The 18,136-nt window shown below is 41.9% G+C and overlaps 1 protein-coding gene and 1 long non-coding RNA gene across 2 annotated transcripts in view; one reads left to right on the forward strand and one right to left on the reverse strand.

Moving 5' to 3' along the window:
- Xrn2 (5'-3' exoribonuclease 2) overlaps positions 1-7,070 on the reverse strand; it is a 70,770-nt gene extending 63,700 nt beyond the window's left edge. The window contains exon 1 of the mRNA XM_057781203.1: positions 6,912-7,070. Coding sequence (XP_057637186.1) covers positions 6,912-6,986 — 75 coding nt within the window. The 5' untranslated portion in view covers positions 6,987-7,070. The remainder of the gene's footprint in view (positions 1-6,911) is intronic.
- Positions 7,071-7,133: 63 nt separating this feature from the next.
- Positions 7,134-9,617, forward strand: LOC130881572 (uncharacterized). The gene is made up of 3 exons (XR_009057736.1): positions 7,134-7,214; positions 9,136-9,205; positions 9,479-9,617. It is a non-coding gene; the product is annotated as an uncharacterized LOC130881572 (long non-coding RNA).
- The last annotated feature ends 8,519 nt before the right edge of the window (positions 9,618-18,136 follow it).

The following is an 18,136-nucleotide window of genomic DNA, read 5'->3' on the forward strand; positions in this document are numbered from 1 at the left end:
AAAGACCTCTATCTAGAATATCTAAATAAAACCGAACATAGTCTTATTTCACATATGGTCAAAAAAATTGGAACAGACCTTCTGCCTAAGAAGATATATAAGGCACTTGATAAAATGCTTTATTATCATTTGTCCCTAGGAAAATGCAAGTTTAAAACCACAATCAGATGACATTATGCTAGAATATCTAAACCTGGAAGACTAACCATCGGTAATGAAGCAACTGAGAACTCTCATATGCTGCTCAAGTCAAAAAGACAGAACTGATTACAACAAAAGGCTGGAGGACTGATTTTTCTTGCAAAATCATACACCTACCACAGAATCTCATCATTTCACTCCTAGATTTCCACACATAAAAGGAAGTATATGTGTCCATTTGAAGTGTATGCAGATGCTCATGGGTTTTCTCTAACAGCCCCAAACTAGAAACAAGGCAAATGTTCCTTACTGAGAAGAATGAAAAAAAAAAAAAAAAAAAACCAAACAAACAAATATAACACAACAACAAGACAATATGTTACCAATCTCAAAAAGATTAGCTAGATTGACTGATCCTGTGCTTACTTCAGCAGTACATACTCAAACTGCAACAAATAGGGAAGATAAGCATGGCCTTAGCATAATACTGACTACTATTCCTTAATCAAATTAGCCACAAGAGAGGATATTCAAATTGATAAAGTTAGAAGTGAAAAGGGGACAACATAATAAATAGTAAAGAAATTCAGAGGCCCATTAGAGAATACTTTGAAAACTCTATTTCAATAAACTGGAAAATCTAGAAGTGGATAAATTACTAGACCCTTATGACCTACCAAATTAAATTTAGAATTTATGCACAGTGAAAGTGAAGCTGTAATAGAATCTCCCAACAAAGAAACCCAGGCTAGGGCAAATTCATTGCTAAATTCTACCAGATCTTTAAATAAGAAATGACACCAATGTTCCTCAAACTGTTCCAGAAAATAGAAAGAATTCAGCTAACCTCATTCTTGAAAAAATAGTACCACTCTGACACAAGGAAATATGGACACAACAACAAAACTACAGGTAGACCAGTCTTCCCTGTGAACACAGACACAAAACTCTCATTACAATACTTTCAAACTAAATTTAACAACACATTTAAAAAGATCTTATAACCAAGTTTGTTTCATCCCAGGGACACAGGGATTATTTAACATATACAAATCAGTGTACACAAATCTAATACACCATAAATTAGAGCAAAGGTAGGAAAATCATATGATCTCAGATGCAGAAAAGACCTCCAACAAAGTTCAACACTCCTTTATGATAAAGCCCTCAAGAAATTAGGAATAGAAGAAGCATACTTCGACATAACAAATGTTATGTATGAGCAACACAGTCAATAGTGAATGAGGGAAAATACAAAACCATTTTCTCTAAAAATAGAAACAAGACAAGGATGTCCGCTCTATCCACTCATATTTCCAATACAACACTGGAATTCTTAGCTGGAGAAATAAAGCAAGAAAAAGAAACCTGATACAAACAGGAAAGTAAATTATTCCTATTTGCAGATTGAATGTTCTATACTCAAAAGGTGCTAAGGACGGGTTAACTGAGATGGCTCACTGGATAAAAGCTATTGTCACTGCATACATATGCTCACACACAAATACATTTAAGGATACCCTAAAAATTCTACGAGAAAACTCTCAGAGCAGATAAACATCTTCAGTGAAATATCATGATATAAAATCAACATTAAAATAAAACCAGCAAAAAGGCCAGCAAGATAGCTTTGGGGTAAAGGTAACTATCAACAAGTCTGATGAACTGAGCTTGGACCCTGGGACCAACATGGTGGAGAGAACCAAATTTGTTCTCTGACCTCCACAGACACACCAAGGCACAGCCATATACAAACATATGCACACACAAAATAAAGTATGGTTGTTTTGTTTTATTCAGTAACAGCTGAGAATAAGTGACTATTAAGTGTTCATCCCTAAACAGACATCAACTTTCATGCCACCAAGGCTCAGGGAACATCATGGAAGAGGAAAAATCTAAGTTCGAGAGGGTGGAGAAGGGTGTTGCAAAATGCTGTCTTATGGATATGACATGGTTGTTGCACTCATGAGAAGCTGGAATTACCAGCACAAAACCTATACAAGTCCAAGCCAGTCAACATTCTAGCAAGGATGAGGGAAGGACTCATAAAGTCCTGCCCCTAGCTAGAGAAGGGAGTCAATTTTCTTTGGGGGTATAACCTCCAGTACATTGTTGATGCCCCAGTCCAACACCCCCATATACATGTGAACAGTATTATTTGGATTCAATCCAGACGTATCATTTGAAAAGACAAAACAAGACAAATGGCAAACATATCCCAGCACTAGGAAGGCAGATAGATATCTTGTGAGTTAGAGGTCAGCCTGGTCTATAAAACAATACTCCCTGGGGGCTGGAGAGATGGCTCAGTGGTTAAGAGCATTGCCTGCTCTTCCAAAGGTCCTGAGTTCAATTCCCGGCAACCACATGGTGGCTCACAACCATCTGTAATGAGGTCTAGTGCCCCCTTCTGGTCTGCAGGCATACACGCAGAAAGAATATTGTATACACAATAAATAAGTATTAAAAAAAAAAATACTCCCTGTCTCAAATAACAGCAGTTTGTCTACATACAAATAATGAACATGCTGAGAAACTAGGAAAAAAAAAATCCCATCACAATAGCTTCAAAAATAAAGTCAACAAACCCCATTCTACAGTAAGTATGATCAAGGAGGTAAAAGAACTCTATAATGAGGTTATGCCTCAATAGGTAAGTGTGCGTGCTATGTAACTGAGCATCTAATTCTGAATCCCAGGATCTGTGTTGCAAAAAGCAGGCTGCGCCTAACTGTAACCTAGAGTTAGGAAGGTCACACAAGGAGATCTTGGAAATTTGCTAGCTAGTTAGCCTCATCTAAAAAGTGAGCTTCAGTTCAGTGAGAAACGCTGTCTTAAATGAATAAAGTAGGAAGTAAATAAGATACCCAATGTCCTCCTTCAGCCTCTTCACATACAAGTACAGCACAAGCAACCACATACCCATGTGCATGCACCACACATATATCTCCAAAATAAAACACTAAAGAAAGCAGACACTAGGAGACGAAAACCTCCCATACCTTGGATTGACCCAAGAACAATCCAGACTCAATATAATCTATATAAAAGTTCCAATGACATTCTCTACAGAGAGAAATAAAATTCATAAGGCAGCCGGGCGGTGGTGGTGCACGCCTTTAATCCCAGCACTTGGGAGGCAGAGGCAGGTGGATCTCTGTGAGTTCGAGACCAGCCTGGTCTATAAGAGCTAGTTCCAGGACAGGCTCCAAAACCACAGAGAAACCCTGTCTCGAAAAAAAAAAAAAAAATTCATAAGGCAGCACAAAAAGTCAAAGCAATCCTGAGCAGAAAGAACACTAGAGGTGTCACTCAATCTCAAATTATACAACAGAGCTGTGGTAACAAAAACAGCATTGTTACCAATCACAAGACATGTAAAAAAGAAATAAAATAGAGGACCCAGAAATAAAACAGCAATAGCCTTCATGCATTTGACACAAGGGCCAAAAAAAAAAAAAAATGCCGGAGAAAAACAGTCTCTTCAACAAACATCTCTACAGAACTGAGTATTTACATGCAAAAGAACAAACCAGACCGTATCTCTTTAGTACAAAATAAATTCACAATTAGATCAAAACTTTAAATACTAGACCTGATACTCTACAACTACCAAAAGAAAATTATTATGCTAAACAAGCAGGCTAAGACAAATAATGCATGCATGCTCTCATGAGGATTCCAGACTTGTGCCGAAAGAAGGTAATGGGAGCGAGTAAATAAACACATGAGAATCTGACAAAGAAATTCGTTAATATAACAAATATATATTTTTTAAAACTGTAGAAAGGATCCTGAGTTCCTGGAAAGTTTGAGCTATTGTTTCAAGTATGAAAGCAATGCAACAATATCAATCTCAAAGTCTAACTATGTAACATCAAAGTCAATGAGCCATGAAGACTATTAGTAGGGGTCAACCACAAGTTCAACTGAGTTAAGGTGCTTGCTTAGAAGGAAAGACTAACTTCCATACACATGCCAAGGCACACATGTTATGGTCCCTCACTTCTGTTCAGGGTGCACACGTGTCTGCACACACACACACATACATACATACACACCCAAAAACTTTCACTAGGCACTGGTGGCACACACCTTTAACCCCAGCATCTGGGAGGCAGAGGAAGGTACATCTCTGAGTTCCAGGTCAGCTTGGTCTACATAATGAGTTTCAGGACAGCCAGAGTTACACAGAGAAACACTGTCTTAAAAAACAAAAACTAAGAAGAGAAAGAAAAAAAAACCCTCTCACTCACATTCTTCTAAACAACACTAATAAAACTGACCAATTCACACAAAGTCAATGTAGGAGGGTAACTACTTGGGAATAAAGATGAGCAAGAGAAGAGCAAGACACTGTAAGGGAAGGACAACTGGTATCTAGTTGTCAATTTGTGCAAAAGGCACAATGAAAAGTAAAAAACTGATCAATTCCAAAGAATGAAAGGGGAGGGTCATACATTAGAAGCATGGCTTTCCTAGTTTTCATACTGGTACTGACAGTTATCAGCTGTTTGTTATAAGCACCTATCAACCTATTATCAATAAAGTGTTCAAACAGTGTCTGATACACTGTAAATGCTACCAAAATCTTGGTTAAATAAACAAATATCACATAAACAGTCAGGCCTACTGGCCATCACCTTCAATCCTGGCACTTGGGAGGCAGAGACAGGCAGATCTATGAGTTCCAGGCAAACCAGAGTTACATAGTGAGACAGTGTCTTAAAAAATGAAAATTTAAACTGAACTTTTCATCAACAATAATAGCTGAAAAGAATGGTTCCAACATCTTCATGGGAATTGGGTTTCCAACTTGGACTCAATCATGGGGAGAATAAAGGTATTTTGGAACCTAAAATGAAAACTCAGAACAGAAAACAGAAAATTCAGATAACACACAGTGGCATTTCCTAAGAACTCAATTTAAAAACAAAAATGAAGGGCCACTTTAAGCCAAGAAAGATAAAATTCAGGAAACAGTAATTCCCAGGAATCACCTCCAGGAAGCATACTGAAAAAAATTGTTGTGAAGAAAACTGGCATAAAGACGAAATGGGAGTGACAGTGTACGTGGTAATCCCTAATCCCAGAACGCAGGAGCCTGGGTGGGAGAGTCTGGAGTTTGTGGCTAAGCATTGAGATTCTTCATCCAAGGAAAAAATTAAAGAGGCTTAATAAACAAAAGGACTTGACAGAATGCATGATAAAATAATTTGCATGGGGAAAGGTAAGAGAGGTGAAAGATGAGGAAATTGGAGGGGCCAGTTTAAATAAAAGATAAGCAACCTAAATTAATCACATATATAACAGTCAGCAAGACCACTTCTCTCGCAGTTCATATGGTCAAAGCTTTGACAATCTTGAAGGAGAACTAAAGTACAGCTGACAGGATTTAAGACAGTTTGAGGGGGAAAAGCTAACATCAGCCTTAGAAACTAGAAAAGGATTACTTTGTATAGACTACAGAAACCAGTAAAATGATACTTTATAAAGGGGACAGAATTTGTTTGTTTTGAGAGAGGGTCTCACATGTAAGCCTTGGTTTGCTTTGAACTCCTACGTAGAGTAGGCTGACCTGGAACTCATAGATCAGCCTGTCTCTGCCTCCTGAGTGCTGGGGTAAAGGCATGCGTGTGATAAAAATTTAAAGGCATTCTCTGTTAAATTACAAAATTTATCATTGTCAGATATGTGTATTAGCATTAGAAAGGCAGAGTGGCGGTAAATAAATGTCTAGTTCCTCTTCCACCTAGAATTAGATAGACCTGAGACCAATAAACCAAATATAAACACAGTGAGAAATAGAACCACAACAGTTCAAAGTGACTGTCTTTGAAGAGAAGACCAGACTTAAAGGACGGATAAAGGAACTGTTGCTTTCCCTTTGGCCGAGGGAAACAAAGTTTTACAAAGGAAACAATGATTCAGCTTAGCAATTTGTCTTTTGAGAACACAAGAAATGCTAGGACTGTCACCAAAACAACGAGTGTCGTTTCTTCTAAGACAGGAGGTTAAAAAAAAAAAATGCAAATAACCTAAAGCAGGAGAAATAGGTTCTTGAAGACAGGAGAGTACTAGGTTCTAAAGTCAAAAGTGGGAGGGGACACATGTGTACGGAACTTTTCCAATCCAGAAATTCTGAGAGTACAAAGTCGAACTCAGACAGAATCACGGGAACGATGAAAGCAAAACCCACGAATCGGAACGGCTAAAAGCCTACCCACAAACTAGTAAACTAACACCGCTTGAGAATCCGGAAAGTGAAACGGCAAGCTCCTCCGCAGCCCTACAGTGGAGCCCGCTCTGGCGACCGACGGCTCCTCCGTCCCAGTCCTTCGGAACTAGCCGCTCTGCGCGTACGGTTAACAGCAACAGATGGTCAGGCTCGGGTGAAAAACACGCGATCCGGCTACCGGAAACAATACGCGTGTGGACCAGCAAGCGGTCCCCATCCTGCCATCCCTGCAGCCCGCGTCAGGGGTCTACCCAGCCAGGGCGCCCTTCCGAGTCCTGAGCTGCGCGGGCAGTCAAGGAAACAAAGCCGTGGACAGAGGCCGGGGTGTCCGGCTTGGCAGGCGGGAGAGGAGCCGCCCAAGCCCCCACGGACGCCCCCACTCCCCCTCGCTCTGCCCTGACCGTCTCCGGAACCGCGAACCCGCGGAGCGGCCCGCGAGGCTGCCTGGGGCAGGCGCCCGGGCTCCTAGGGCCGCGGCCTAGACGTGCCGCGCCAGGTCCCCACCACGGCGTAATGACCGCCTCCTCACCTTCTCCTCCACGCAACTGACAATGATGGACGGATACTTGCGGCTGAGCCAGCGGAAGAACGCCGGGACTCCCATGACCAGCGGGTGGCACGGAGCAGCGGCCGGGCCAGCGGGCTAGTGTAACCAACGGGACTGGCAGGAGCAGCGGGCGCGGGCAGCTACACTTCCTCTCACGTGCGGTCAGGGACCGGAAGTGGCGTCACGCCCCACCGCGGGGGAAGCCGGGAAAGGAGCTCGGCTAAGTGAGGGAGCTCCTAGACGGCACAAGTTGTGGCTGGCTTGGGCAGGCTGTGTGGCGGGATGGTAAGGCCTGGCTCGCGGCGTTCTAGGATCGAGCCTTCCAGAGCCAAGCTCCGGGCCTACGTCTTCGCCCGCAGTAGTCCCCGGACGCGTGGCACAGCAGGCCTGCAGTAGCAGGGTCTTGCCGGTGTGGTTACGACTTTCGAAGGCGTGGCCTAACTCGCTTCCTTTCGCACAGATCAGTGTTGGGCTGCGCTCTGGTTTCCATTTCCTTGTTTCTCTCATTTTGATGCTACTGTACCTGGCAGAACTATGAAAAAGCATCATAGGATATTTTACAATTTTTTTAAAAACTGCTTGGCATAAGCAACTTTAAAAATGTTCAAGATTTGTTTTTGATTATTCGTATGTGTGTATGTCTGCGTGTGGGTATGTGCATGAGGGCTAGAACCCTTGGAGGCCAGAGGCTTCAGATTCTCTGGAACTGGAGTTACAAACCGCCATAATTTGTTTGATGTGGGTGCCGGAGTCGAACTCTGCTCTTTTGGAAGAGCAGTATGAGTTCTTTGCTGCTGAGCCATTTCTCAGCCCAACAAGTCACTTTAAATAGTTGCAGAGGCTAGGAAGAATTGCTGAACCTTGCCTCTCTACTCAGTGTACCAACACTTGCTAGTGTCCTGTTCTATCTAGCATTTGTAGCGCACTTACAATATGCTAAGGCAAGGAACCAAAGAATTGTCTTATTTAATAACCATTTGAGCCTTCTGTGCTGGCTGCCTGTGTCAGGCTGGTGACTCCAGTGGGGAAAGGATTCTCCAAACAGAAAAAAAAAACAGATTCAGGGCAGGCAGCAGACAAGAAAGGAAAAGCTGAAAGGGGCTGCTTTTGTGAGAGTGGGTTTGCGTTTGCGTGAGGACAGTGACAGCCTGACCTTGAAACAAGGACTCGTTTGCCTGTTGCAGGAAGTGTAACAGCCCCACCCATCCTGTGGTCCCCCTGTACCATTTTTGTAACACTTAACAGATAAAGTCAGGTTGCCAAAGGGTTAAATTGCTTGCTTGTTCGTAAAGCTTACATTTCACTTCAAGCAAGGATCGTTTAATCCTCCGTTCTCAAACCAACATGATATTTTTATCCCTTGTTTTCTAGTGGCTTCAATATTTTCCCTCAGCATATGAAAGAAGTATGAAACAGGAGGTATTTGTGTCCATTTGTTCAAGCTTGGAAGACTCTCTTCCCCGAATCCCCTCTTGGCCTGACAAATCACACTCAATCCCAAAGGCTCACCTCAAGAGGCCTCTGTGTTTCTCTGCTACCTGTCAGGCAGTAAATCTTGCCCCTTCCTCAGTGATTCAATGACTTGATTTAAATGCTAGCGTGGAACTTAGGTAGTTAGCCCATGTTTAATTCAAGGATAGTAAAAAAATAAGAATCCTAGAATATTATATCTATGATGAAATTTCTCATTTTGATTGGAAATAGCCCTTCTAGATAGTTTGGTTCCCCTGTGATGCGCTATGCTTTTGTAAGAACACAAATTTGCAGGCAAGCTGCTTGCTATATTGAACCCAGGAGAGGCCATCACAGATAGTTGTGGGTTTTGAAATGTAAAGAAAATTAAGGCTGTATAAAATGATAAGCACTGAAATGTCTTGGTCTGGCAATGAGGCAGGGACCTGTAATCGTGTCACTGAAGAGGCTGAAGAGGCAGGAGGCCAGCCCGAGTCAGACCCTATTGCAAAAAACAAAGGAAAAATAAGGAAACTTCTGCTAGTCTACAATAGGAGGAACAGTTCCAGGGGTTTCTGAGACCTCGCTAAAATGCTTCCCTTCTTGTAATTTGGTTATAAATGTAGTTTGTATGAGATTTCCCCCATACTCTCAGGTATTTGAATGCTTGGTCCCCAGTTGGTGACAACTTTTGGAGAGGCTTACAAGGTATGTGTTTGCAATCTCTGCTCAGGTCTCACTACCCCCATTCCAGATCCTGCACCTCAGAAAGCCCGCCAAGGGTCAGCTCCTCCCTAGGAACTGCTCAAGACCACACCTATAAGGTATTTAAGACCTCCTTGCCAGCCCTGCCCTGTGATTCCTCTCCTGCCTGAGAGTCACCCATTAGTGCTCTGCTTTGTTTGGCTCTGTTTATTAGATCTGGTCTTATTAATTCGGTCTAATATGGCTTATTGCATAGACAGAGAAACCCAATAAACAGAAATCCAATACTTATCGGTATGACTTTATTGACATAAGTGTGTTACTGGAAATGGACTTTGAGAGTTTCAAAAGCTAAGCACCATTCCCAGTTTTGTCTCTCTTCATACTTGCAGATGAAGGTGGGAGCTCTCAGCTTTTCGTGGCAGCTGCCACCATGCCTGCTAACTGCCATGCCTGCTGGCTGCCATGCTTCCCAGCCTTGATGGTGATGGACTCTTCTCCCTCTCTAAGCACAAATAAACTCTTCTATTAAGCTGCCTCGGTCATGGTGTTTATCACAGCAATAGAAAAGTAATTAATATGTTTGTCCACCCCCAAAAAGCAATTTTACATTAAGCTATTTTGTGCTAATCCCCTATCTATTGTAAAGACTTGTCCTAACCAGTACAGAATTTAGGGAACTAAAAAGCCCATTCACTTACGTAGTGAAATAATCATTTTATTTACATAGAAGAGGTAGAAAAACTGAACATTTGGGGACTGGAGCAATGCTCAGCAGTTAAGAGCACTTAACTGCTCTTGCAGAGGACCTAGGTTCAGTTCCCAACACCCATACTCATAACCATCCATAACTCCATTTTCAGGGATCCAGTGTCCTCTTTTGACTTTCTCAGATACAAGGCATGTACATGGTGCACAGATGTTTATACATTAAACAATAAAAATAAATCTCTTTAAAATTTGGATGTTCAGCACTCAGAAAAAAGAAGTGAAGAAGAAGATAATGAGATGGAGCCCAGATGGCGGCAGGAGGGTGTGGACTAAGTATGGTGATACTTTCCACAGCCGCGTGTGTCCTCTGAAGTCTTTCACTACTCAAGCTCGAGTTTGTCTGGTATAAACCGAGGAAGAGGCCGAGTGTCAGGTCGCATCTCTGTGGTCTGTTATTACAAGTGCAGGGACATAACAGCTCAGGAACAGAAGAGGTGACAAGAATTTGAGTGTTGGAATACACGGGAATGTTGAAGCCATCTGTAGACGGCTACAGGCTGGAGGAAAGCTTTCAGCTGACATCTGAATTCCATCAAAGCAAAGGGTAATACATAAAGCAGGGTATTCAGCTTTTGTTGTACCTTATAAATCTAGGTTTTTCAGCGGCTAAAAGTTTTACTAAACTGCCATAAAAATATGTTTCATAATATAACTCAATAAAGGCAATTTTTTTTTTTTTTTTTTTTTGGTTTTTCGAGACAGGTTTTCTCTGTGGTTTTGGAGCCTGTCCTGGAACTAGCTCTTGTAGACCAGGCTGGTCTCGAACTCCCAGAGATCCATCTGCCTCTGCCTCCCGAGTGCTGGGATTAAAGGCGTGCGCAACCACCGCCCGGCTCAAAGGCAACTCTTATTTATTTATTTATTTATTTATTTATTTATTTATTTATTTGAGGAGGGCCACATGTCACATGAGTGTATGGAAGTCAAAGGACAAGTTACCCTACCATGTGGATCCCTGGATTCAGACTCGAGTCTTCAGGCTTTGCCACAACCCCCTTTACCAGATGAGTCATCTGACTGACCTAGTAAGGGCAACTCCTAAAAACAGTTATTCTGGCCAGCAGTGGAGGTGCATACATTTAATCCAGTGCTCGGGAGGCAGAGGCAGGTAGATCTCTAAGTTAGAAGCCAGCTTGGTCTACAGGGTAAGTTCCAGGACAGCCAGAAAACTGGTCTCTAAAAAACCAAAAGTCAAAAACAACAACAACAAATAGGTTAAAGAATGCAAAACTACCACAGTTCCTGTCAAAACAACATGATTCAGCATTGTTACTATCATAGGGGATATTTTATTTGTCTTTGCCTACTAGTGGTTTCTAGATTATTGAATGCCTTCTTTCTTGATCCTTGTCAGTTTTACCTAGGTTGTTTTGTTTTGTCAGTCTCATGTAGCCCAGGCTGGCCACAAAATCTCTTTGCAGCCAAGAGTGACCTTGAACTTTTTGAAGCACAATTAATAAAAATTTAGAGATAGAAACTGGGGTTCAACCTGAAGATCAGAAAAGCAAAACAGCCAGCCACTGGCTCTTACCTCTACCTCAGTCCAAAATGGCAATCCTGCCTCCAGGAATCTCAGAATGAGACCGAGAACTGTCTCCTCCTGTCTTATAATCAGTCCTCTCTAGTTCTGGGATTAAAGGCAAGCACCACTACTGCCTGATTTCTATGGCAAGCTAGTGTGGCTACTGGGATTAAAGGTATATGTCATTGCTGCCTGGTCTATAAGGCAGTATGACTGTTTTACTCTCTGATCCACAGGTGAGCTTTATTTATTAAAATACAAATGAAATGCCACTACAACTTCTGATCCTCTTCCCTCCGCCTCTTAGATCCTGAGATTGTAGGTGTACATCACCATGCCCAGCTGCAATCTATTCTCATTTTTCTTAAGACTTTAAAAAGAATCTTAATTATGTATGTGTAGGGAGAAGTATGTGCACATGGCTGCCCCCAGATAACCTGGAGCTGCTCTTACAGGTTATGAGCTTCCTGGTGTGGGTGATGTGCTCTTTTGTGCTCTTTTTAACACTCCATCATCTTTTCAGCCCCCAACTGCAATAGTTCCTTGAAGTTAAAGCAGTCACTTTTTTTTTTAACCTCCAAAGTTTCAAAAGTCCAAGACCAAGGTACTAGCAGCCATTGCCTCCACGGACTCTTCTTGGTTCTTTTCTTCCTATGACTTTGTTTCAGCCTCCTTCTTGTGTGAGTCCAATTCAGGAACTTTTTAAAGATACAAGGTATGGGTGTATTATAACGATTATCTAGATTATTCTATTAATGAAACCTCGGGAGTCAAACCTGATTGATCAGAGAAGCAGTGGAGAAGCAACCAGTGACCTCCCCCTCTCCTCTTCCTCAATCCCAAAGGCCATGCATCTTCCTAAGCCCTCGCTACTACTTCCTATATATATCCTAGGTCCTCCAAAACTTCTATGTCTGATTTTGGTCAGTTAGTAGCTAGCTCCGCCCTCTAATTCAAGATAAACTTTTTTGGCACAGCAGAGTGGCACTGCGAACAGTTTTCCCACAATACTGTATAGCCCAGGCAGATATCAGACTTGAAATCCTCTTGTATTAGCCTCCAACTGGTAGGATTACATGTGTGCTCTACTTCAACTGGCATCAAACTCCTGCTTGTATTAAGGAGGTCAAGCAAAATGGCTTACGACCTAATAGCCTTATTTAATTAGCTCATTAAAGGACCTGTCTTCAAATACATTCACATTTCGAGGTGCTAGAGGTTCTGACATTGGTAAACAGTTTTTCTCTTCTTCTTCTTCTTCTTCTTCTTCTTCTTCTTCTTCTTCTTCTTCTTCTTCTTCCTCCTCCTCCTCCTCCTCCTCCTCCTCCTTCCCCTCCTCCTCCTCCTTCCCCTCCTCCTCCTCCTCCTCCTCCTCCTCCTCCTTCCCCTCCTCCTCTTCCTTCCCCTCCTCTTTCTCCTCCTCCTCCTCTTTCTCTTCTTCCTTTTTTATTTGTTGAAATAGTACTTTTTTATAAAGCTCAGATTGCATTTGAACTTGAAATTCTGGGTGTTGGGATTAAAGGCCTCACCACTCAAGTCTTCATTTTTCAATTTTTACTTTTTTACGGTTGATATTTCATTGTTCTTTCGGTTGATATTTCATTGTTCTTTCGCTTTTGTTCCCATTTCCTTCCTTTCTTTCTATTTATTTATTTTTACTCTTGGAGACAGAATTTCTCTGTGTAGCCCTGGCTATCCTGGAACTCACTCTCTGGACCAGGCTGGCCTTGAACTCAAAGAGATACACCTGCCTCTGTCTCCTGAGGCTTTGGATTAAAGGTATGTGTCACCATACCTGGCTCATATTTCATCTTTATGAACTATATATCTCAGAAAAAAAAATCTTTGCCTCCTTGGTCTTCAAGTAGGAAACCGTTCCAAATGACACTGCCTTCTTTCTGGTGGCATTGGGAACTTAGGGACAGTGAGTCAGTTCACGTGCAAAATGAGATTTGTTAGGAAGCATCATAACTTTGGGATCAGAGACACTCAGGGTATAGCCTTGGCATCTCATTTGTTTAGTCACGATAGGTGGCTGGAAACTTTCCACTGTCGCATCTGTCTTCCTTCCCCCCACTTGCATCTCTTCCTCACTCCCATCTTGTTGGGTATAAAGTGCTAGTGTCCCCACCACTTTTTGCCAATTCAAATATAGCTCGTTCTTCCCTTTCTCTCAGCAAAGAAGCCCAGCCTGACTTCCACACACCTCATCTTCCACGCGAACTCGGCTCGTCAGTATGTGGCATCCTGTTTTAAATTGTTTCCAATTAAATTTGTAAGTATTCTTTTCATCACTCTCTTTCTCCTGCTGCCCCCAATCCCAGAGGCTGCTCTCTCTGTCTCTCTTCCCCTTACCTCCCCAATAAATGTCCCATGTGAGTTCTGTTTAAGAAACTTTTCCTTTAATGTATGAGGATGAAGGTATGATTTGTTGCAAGGACAAATGATTCTGAAGTTTGCGTAAATCTTGTAAATCTTAAGAACAGTAATTTGCACTTAAAACATAATGTTAATCCTCACAGTGATTTGGAGATCTTGTTGCTTTTATCTTTGATTCTTGTGGTGAAATGAATGAGAATGGCCCTCCTAGGCTCGTGTGTTTGAGTAATCGGTTCCCAGTTGGTAGTAGGATTATTTGGGATTAGGAGGTGTGTCCTTGTTGAAGGGGGTGTGTCACTGGGAGCAAGTTTTGAGGTTTCAAACGACCCATACTATTCCCAGTTTCCCCTGTCTCCTGCCTGTGGATCAAGATGTGAACTCTCAGATGTTCCTTCCACCATACTCAGTCATCATGAACTCTAACCCTGTGAAACCATAGGCCCAATTAAGCTGGCTAACAGCTATCTGTCACTCCAGTTCCAAGGAATCTGACACTCCCTGGCCTCCTCGAGCATCAAGCATACCTGCTATATGGACAAACATGCAGGGAAACCACTCATACATATGACATATTTATATAATATTTATATAGATATGTTATTTTTTTATTTTTTGATCTGGAGTCTTACTATATAGTCCTAACTGACCCAGAACTCGCTATGTAGACCATAGTCTCCTCAAACTCACAGATATCTGCCGGCTTCTGCCTCCCGAGTGCTAGGCATGAACCACCATGCTTGACAAAACGTAACTTTTTAATAGAACATAGTTTCTTGGAGACAAGGATGTGTTCTCAGGTTTGGTTTTTCATGATACTAAAATAGATCTAAACAAAGTACTTTTAAAATGTAATACTTTTTAAAAGAGTATAAAGAAGAGGCTGGAGTGGTGGCTTGGTGGTTAAGAGCATTGACTGCTCTTCCAGAGGACACAGGTTCAATTCCCAGCACCCACATGGCAGCTTCACAACTGTCTGTAACTCCAGTTCCAGGTCATCGACACCCTCACACAGACATATATGCAGGCAAAACACTGGTGCACATACAATAAGCACTGGGGGGAAAACGAGTACAAAGAGGCCTAAAGGTTAAAGACATTGAAAAGTTGTATTTTAGAACATAAAGCTAGAAAAGGGAACTACTAGCTTCTGTTTCTGGAACCTATCCAAACTTGTCTTTCAGATTTCTAGGGTTTTGACATATTCAGGCTCCATTTTAAATGTTCCTCACCACCTAAAATAATCTGTAGTCATTATTGTTGTGTGAGTCACTTTGCCCATGGCTCACGTTTCTCCTTAATTGTGCTAAGTGCTCTAGGAATTACAGAGCTTTGCACCCCTCCCTGTCTGTTTCTTTAATCGTGTTTGCTCTCCTTTACTCACCAAACTGCACATTGTTTTCCTATCTTTCTACTCTCTCAGGATAAGCATAGATAGCACAGTAAGTGGTAACTGAGTCACAGCAATGCTTTGCTGACTTGGGATTTCCTCCACCCAATAACTTAATCCATCACTTTTAAATTCAGGTTTGCTCAAGTTTTTAGGACACGGACAAAATGAAGTCAAATTCTATAGTGGTATATTATTTGTGTTTTAATAAATGAAGCTTCCCTGAAGATCAGAGAGCAAAACAGCCATACTAGTCAGTCATACAGGCCAGGAAGTGGTACACACCTTTAATCCCAGGACTCAGGAGACAGAGACAGTGGGATCTCTGTGAGTTCAATGCCATCCTGGACTACACACAACATTGAAAATGTCTGAAAGAAGCCGGGCGATGGTGGCACATGCCTTTAATCCCAGCACTCGGGAGGCAGAGGCAGGCGGATCTCTGTGAGTTCGAGGCCTGGTCTACAGAGCTAGTTCCAGGACAGGCTCCAAAGCCACAGAGAAACCTTGTCTCAAAAAAAAAAAAAAGAAAAGAAAAGAAAATGTCTGAAAGAGAAATAGAGCTCACACAAAGCACTAGGGAGGTGGAGACAGGAGTGATATGGCTGAATGGAGAGAGGAATATAAAGGGGAAGAGACAGGAATTCAGTGAAGTGTGGAGTTTGTTCATGAAGACAGGCTCTCGCCCTTTTGGTCTAAAGATTTGGTAGAGGTAAAAGGTCTCTCTAATGGCTGGTTGTTTTGCTTTTCTGATCTTCAGATTGAATCCTAATATCTGTCTCTGGGTTTTTATTATTCATGCTCCCATATTCCCACAAACTGGTTCCACAGGTCAAGTTTATTACTCAGGGCTCCACTTCTCAGTACAATGTGCTGTACACAGCCTCTTTCTCATCGCTGTGACAAAATCCTGATAACAACTTACAGGAGAAAGGATTTATTTTATGTATAGTTAGAGGCATCACAGTCCATCACAGTAGAGAAGGCGTTTTGTTGGGGTATCACTGCCATCTGGGCAGGGCAGGAAGTAGAGAGAGATGAATGCCCTCACCCAATGGGCTTTCACCTCCCCTCCTCTTTATTCCAGCTGGGCCCTCAGCTTTTTGGCATGGTGCTATCCACATGTAAGAGGAGTCTTCTCTCCTTAGCTAAACCACTCAGGAATCAGCCTCACAGGCCATCTGGGGGTAAATCTTCTAGTCGATTCTAAATCTAGTCAGCGTGAGAGTGAAGATTAATCACTATAATCTCCAAGTGTACTTCGAAGACAAAAGTAAAAAGGATGTTGGTGAGCAGGTATTCAGAACATGTTTGTTTATGTACAATTCTAGCCTCATTGACCTTTACAGTGTAGCTCAGAAACCAAGGGCAGAAGTGTAATATAGAAATGTATATAATTAAAAGACGCATTTTAAAGCTCCAGTAAGGATACACTGATAGTATAATCAGAAATATTATTCAGTTCTAAGGTTTCACCCTTAAAGCTCACATTTTTTGGTTTTTCAAGACAGGATTTCTTTGTGTAGACGTGGATATCCTGGAACTGGATTTGTAGATCAGGTTGGCCTTGAACTCACAGAGATCTGCCTGCCTCTGCTTCCTGAGTGCTGGGATTAAAGGAGTATGCCACCATCATCCAGCTTCTGCTCACATCTTAAGTCAACTAAAACCATAATGCATCCCCAGCCACAAAAAACATAACAATGAGGAGTGTAGTCTAAAGTTTGTGAGAAAGATTCTTTTGTGGAATAGCCAGGCATTTGTAACCAAGCAGACTGCATTTTTGTGGTCACCTTAAAGCCTTTTTGCCAGCCAATCTCTAAATGTTTCTGACAGTGAGATTACTGTTTGCAAAACACTTGCATTCCTTAGCTGCTTTGAGAACTGAGGCTGTATATATAAATTGGTACCTGCTACTACTGACTTTAGTAAGTTTGGCTGCATGTACTAGGTTTCAGGGAGAAAGATACGATAAAAACACAGACCTAAATCCATACTTGGTATTACATAGATTTCGATGACAAATCTTATTCTTGAGTCTAAACTCTAACCTACATGATCAGAGCCTGCTACAACATGATTTGCTGGTAAAGCAGGTACAAGATGTCCTACATCCAGTATAATGAAAGGAGCCTACTCCATTTCCTTCTGTAATATGACATTTGAGGAAATTCTGACAGATTTCCATTTAAGGCCATAGGTTGTATTGTCTCCTAAAGGAAGACAGGCTGTTGACAGAAGTCACACATTCCTAAGAGTGAACAGTGTAATTCCTTCTGTGGTACAAATGGAAGAGACTCAATGGAAAAGACCCCAGTTAATGGATAATAAAGTGTAAAGCACTCTGAGAAGTGTCGAAGGTAAGACCTCAACCCTACAAGCTGATAAGCCAGCCCTGACTTTTATTTAGTGACATGACTGACATTTATCTGCCTTTCACTAGAACATCTAATCCACTTGTCAAGGTGTGACTTTAAATGGAGACCTGATTTCTGGTCAGAGTTGGCAGGCTTCGAATACAAATGTGACTGCCCTGGCTGAAATTTCTTATTGGAAGAAAAAGAGATTGTGGAGACTTACGGCACCAACACCAGTTTGTCTATAAAGATATTCCCTGAAGAGATTCTTGTCCTGATTGAAATTATGTTTTGCCAATTAAACAATGGATTACTAAAGGGCTTACAAACCCCACTACTCCCTCCTTGGCCCCTGAGTAGAAGCAGAACTGTAGGTATCTTCTCCTTACTTCCAAATTGTTTACCCAGACCAGTTTTGGAAACTGAAAATCAAGGTGACTGAAGGACATCTAGACCTGCCTAGCTCTAAAAGGAACTATGGAAGATTGAGGGTCCAATGTCACCATAAGGAGCTTATGTTCCAAGTGAGTACGCATAAACACATTTTTTTTTGGTTTTTTTCAAGACAGGGTTTCTCTGTGGTTTTGGAGCCTGTCCTGGAACTAGCTCTTGTAGACCAGGCTGGTCTCGAACC

The sequence above is a fragment of the Chionomys nivalis genome, chromosome 9, assembly GCF_950005125.1.
Source record: "Chionomys nivalis chromosome 9, mChiNiv1.1, whole genome shotgun sequence".
Taxonomy (NCBI): Eukaryota; Metazoa; Chordata; class Mammalia; order Rodentia; family Cricetidae; genus Chionomys; species Chionomys nivalis.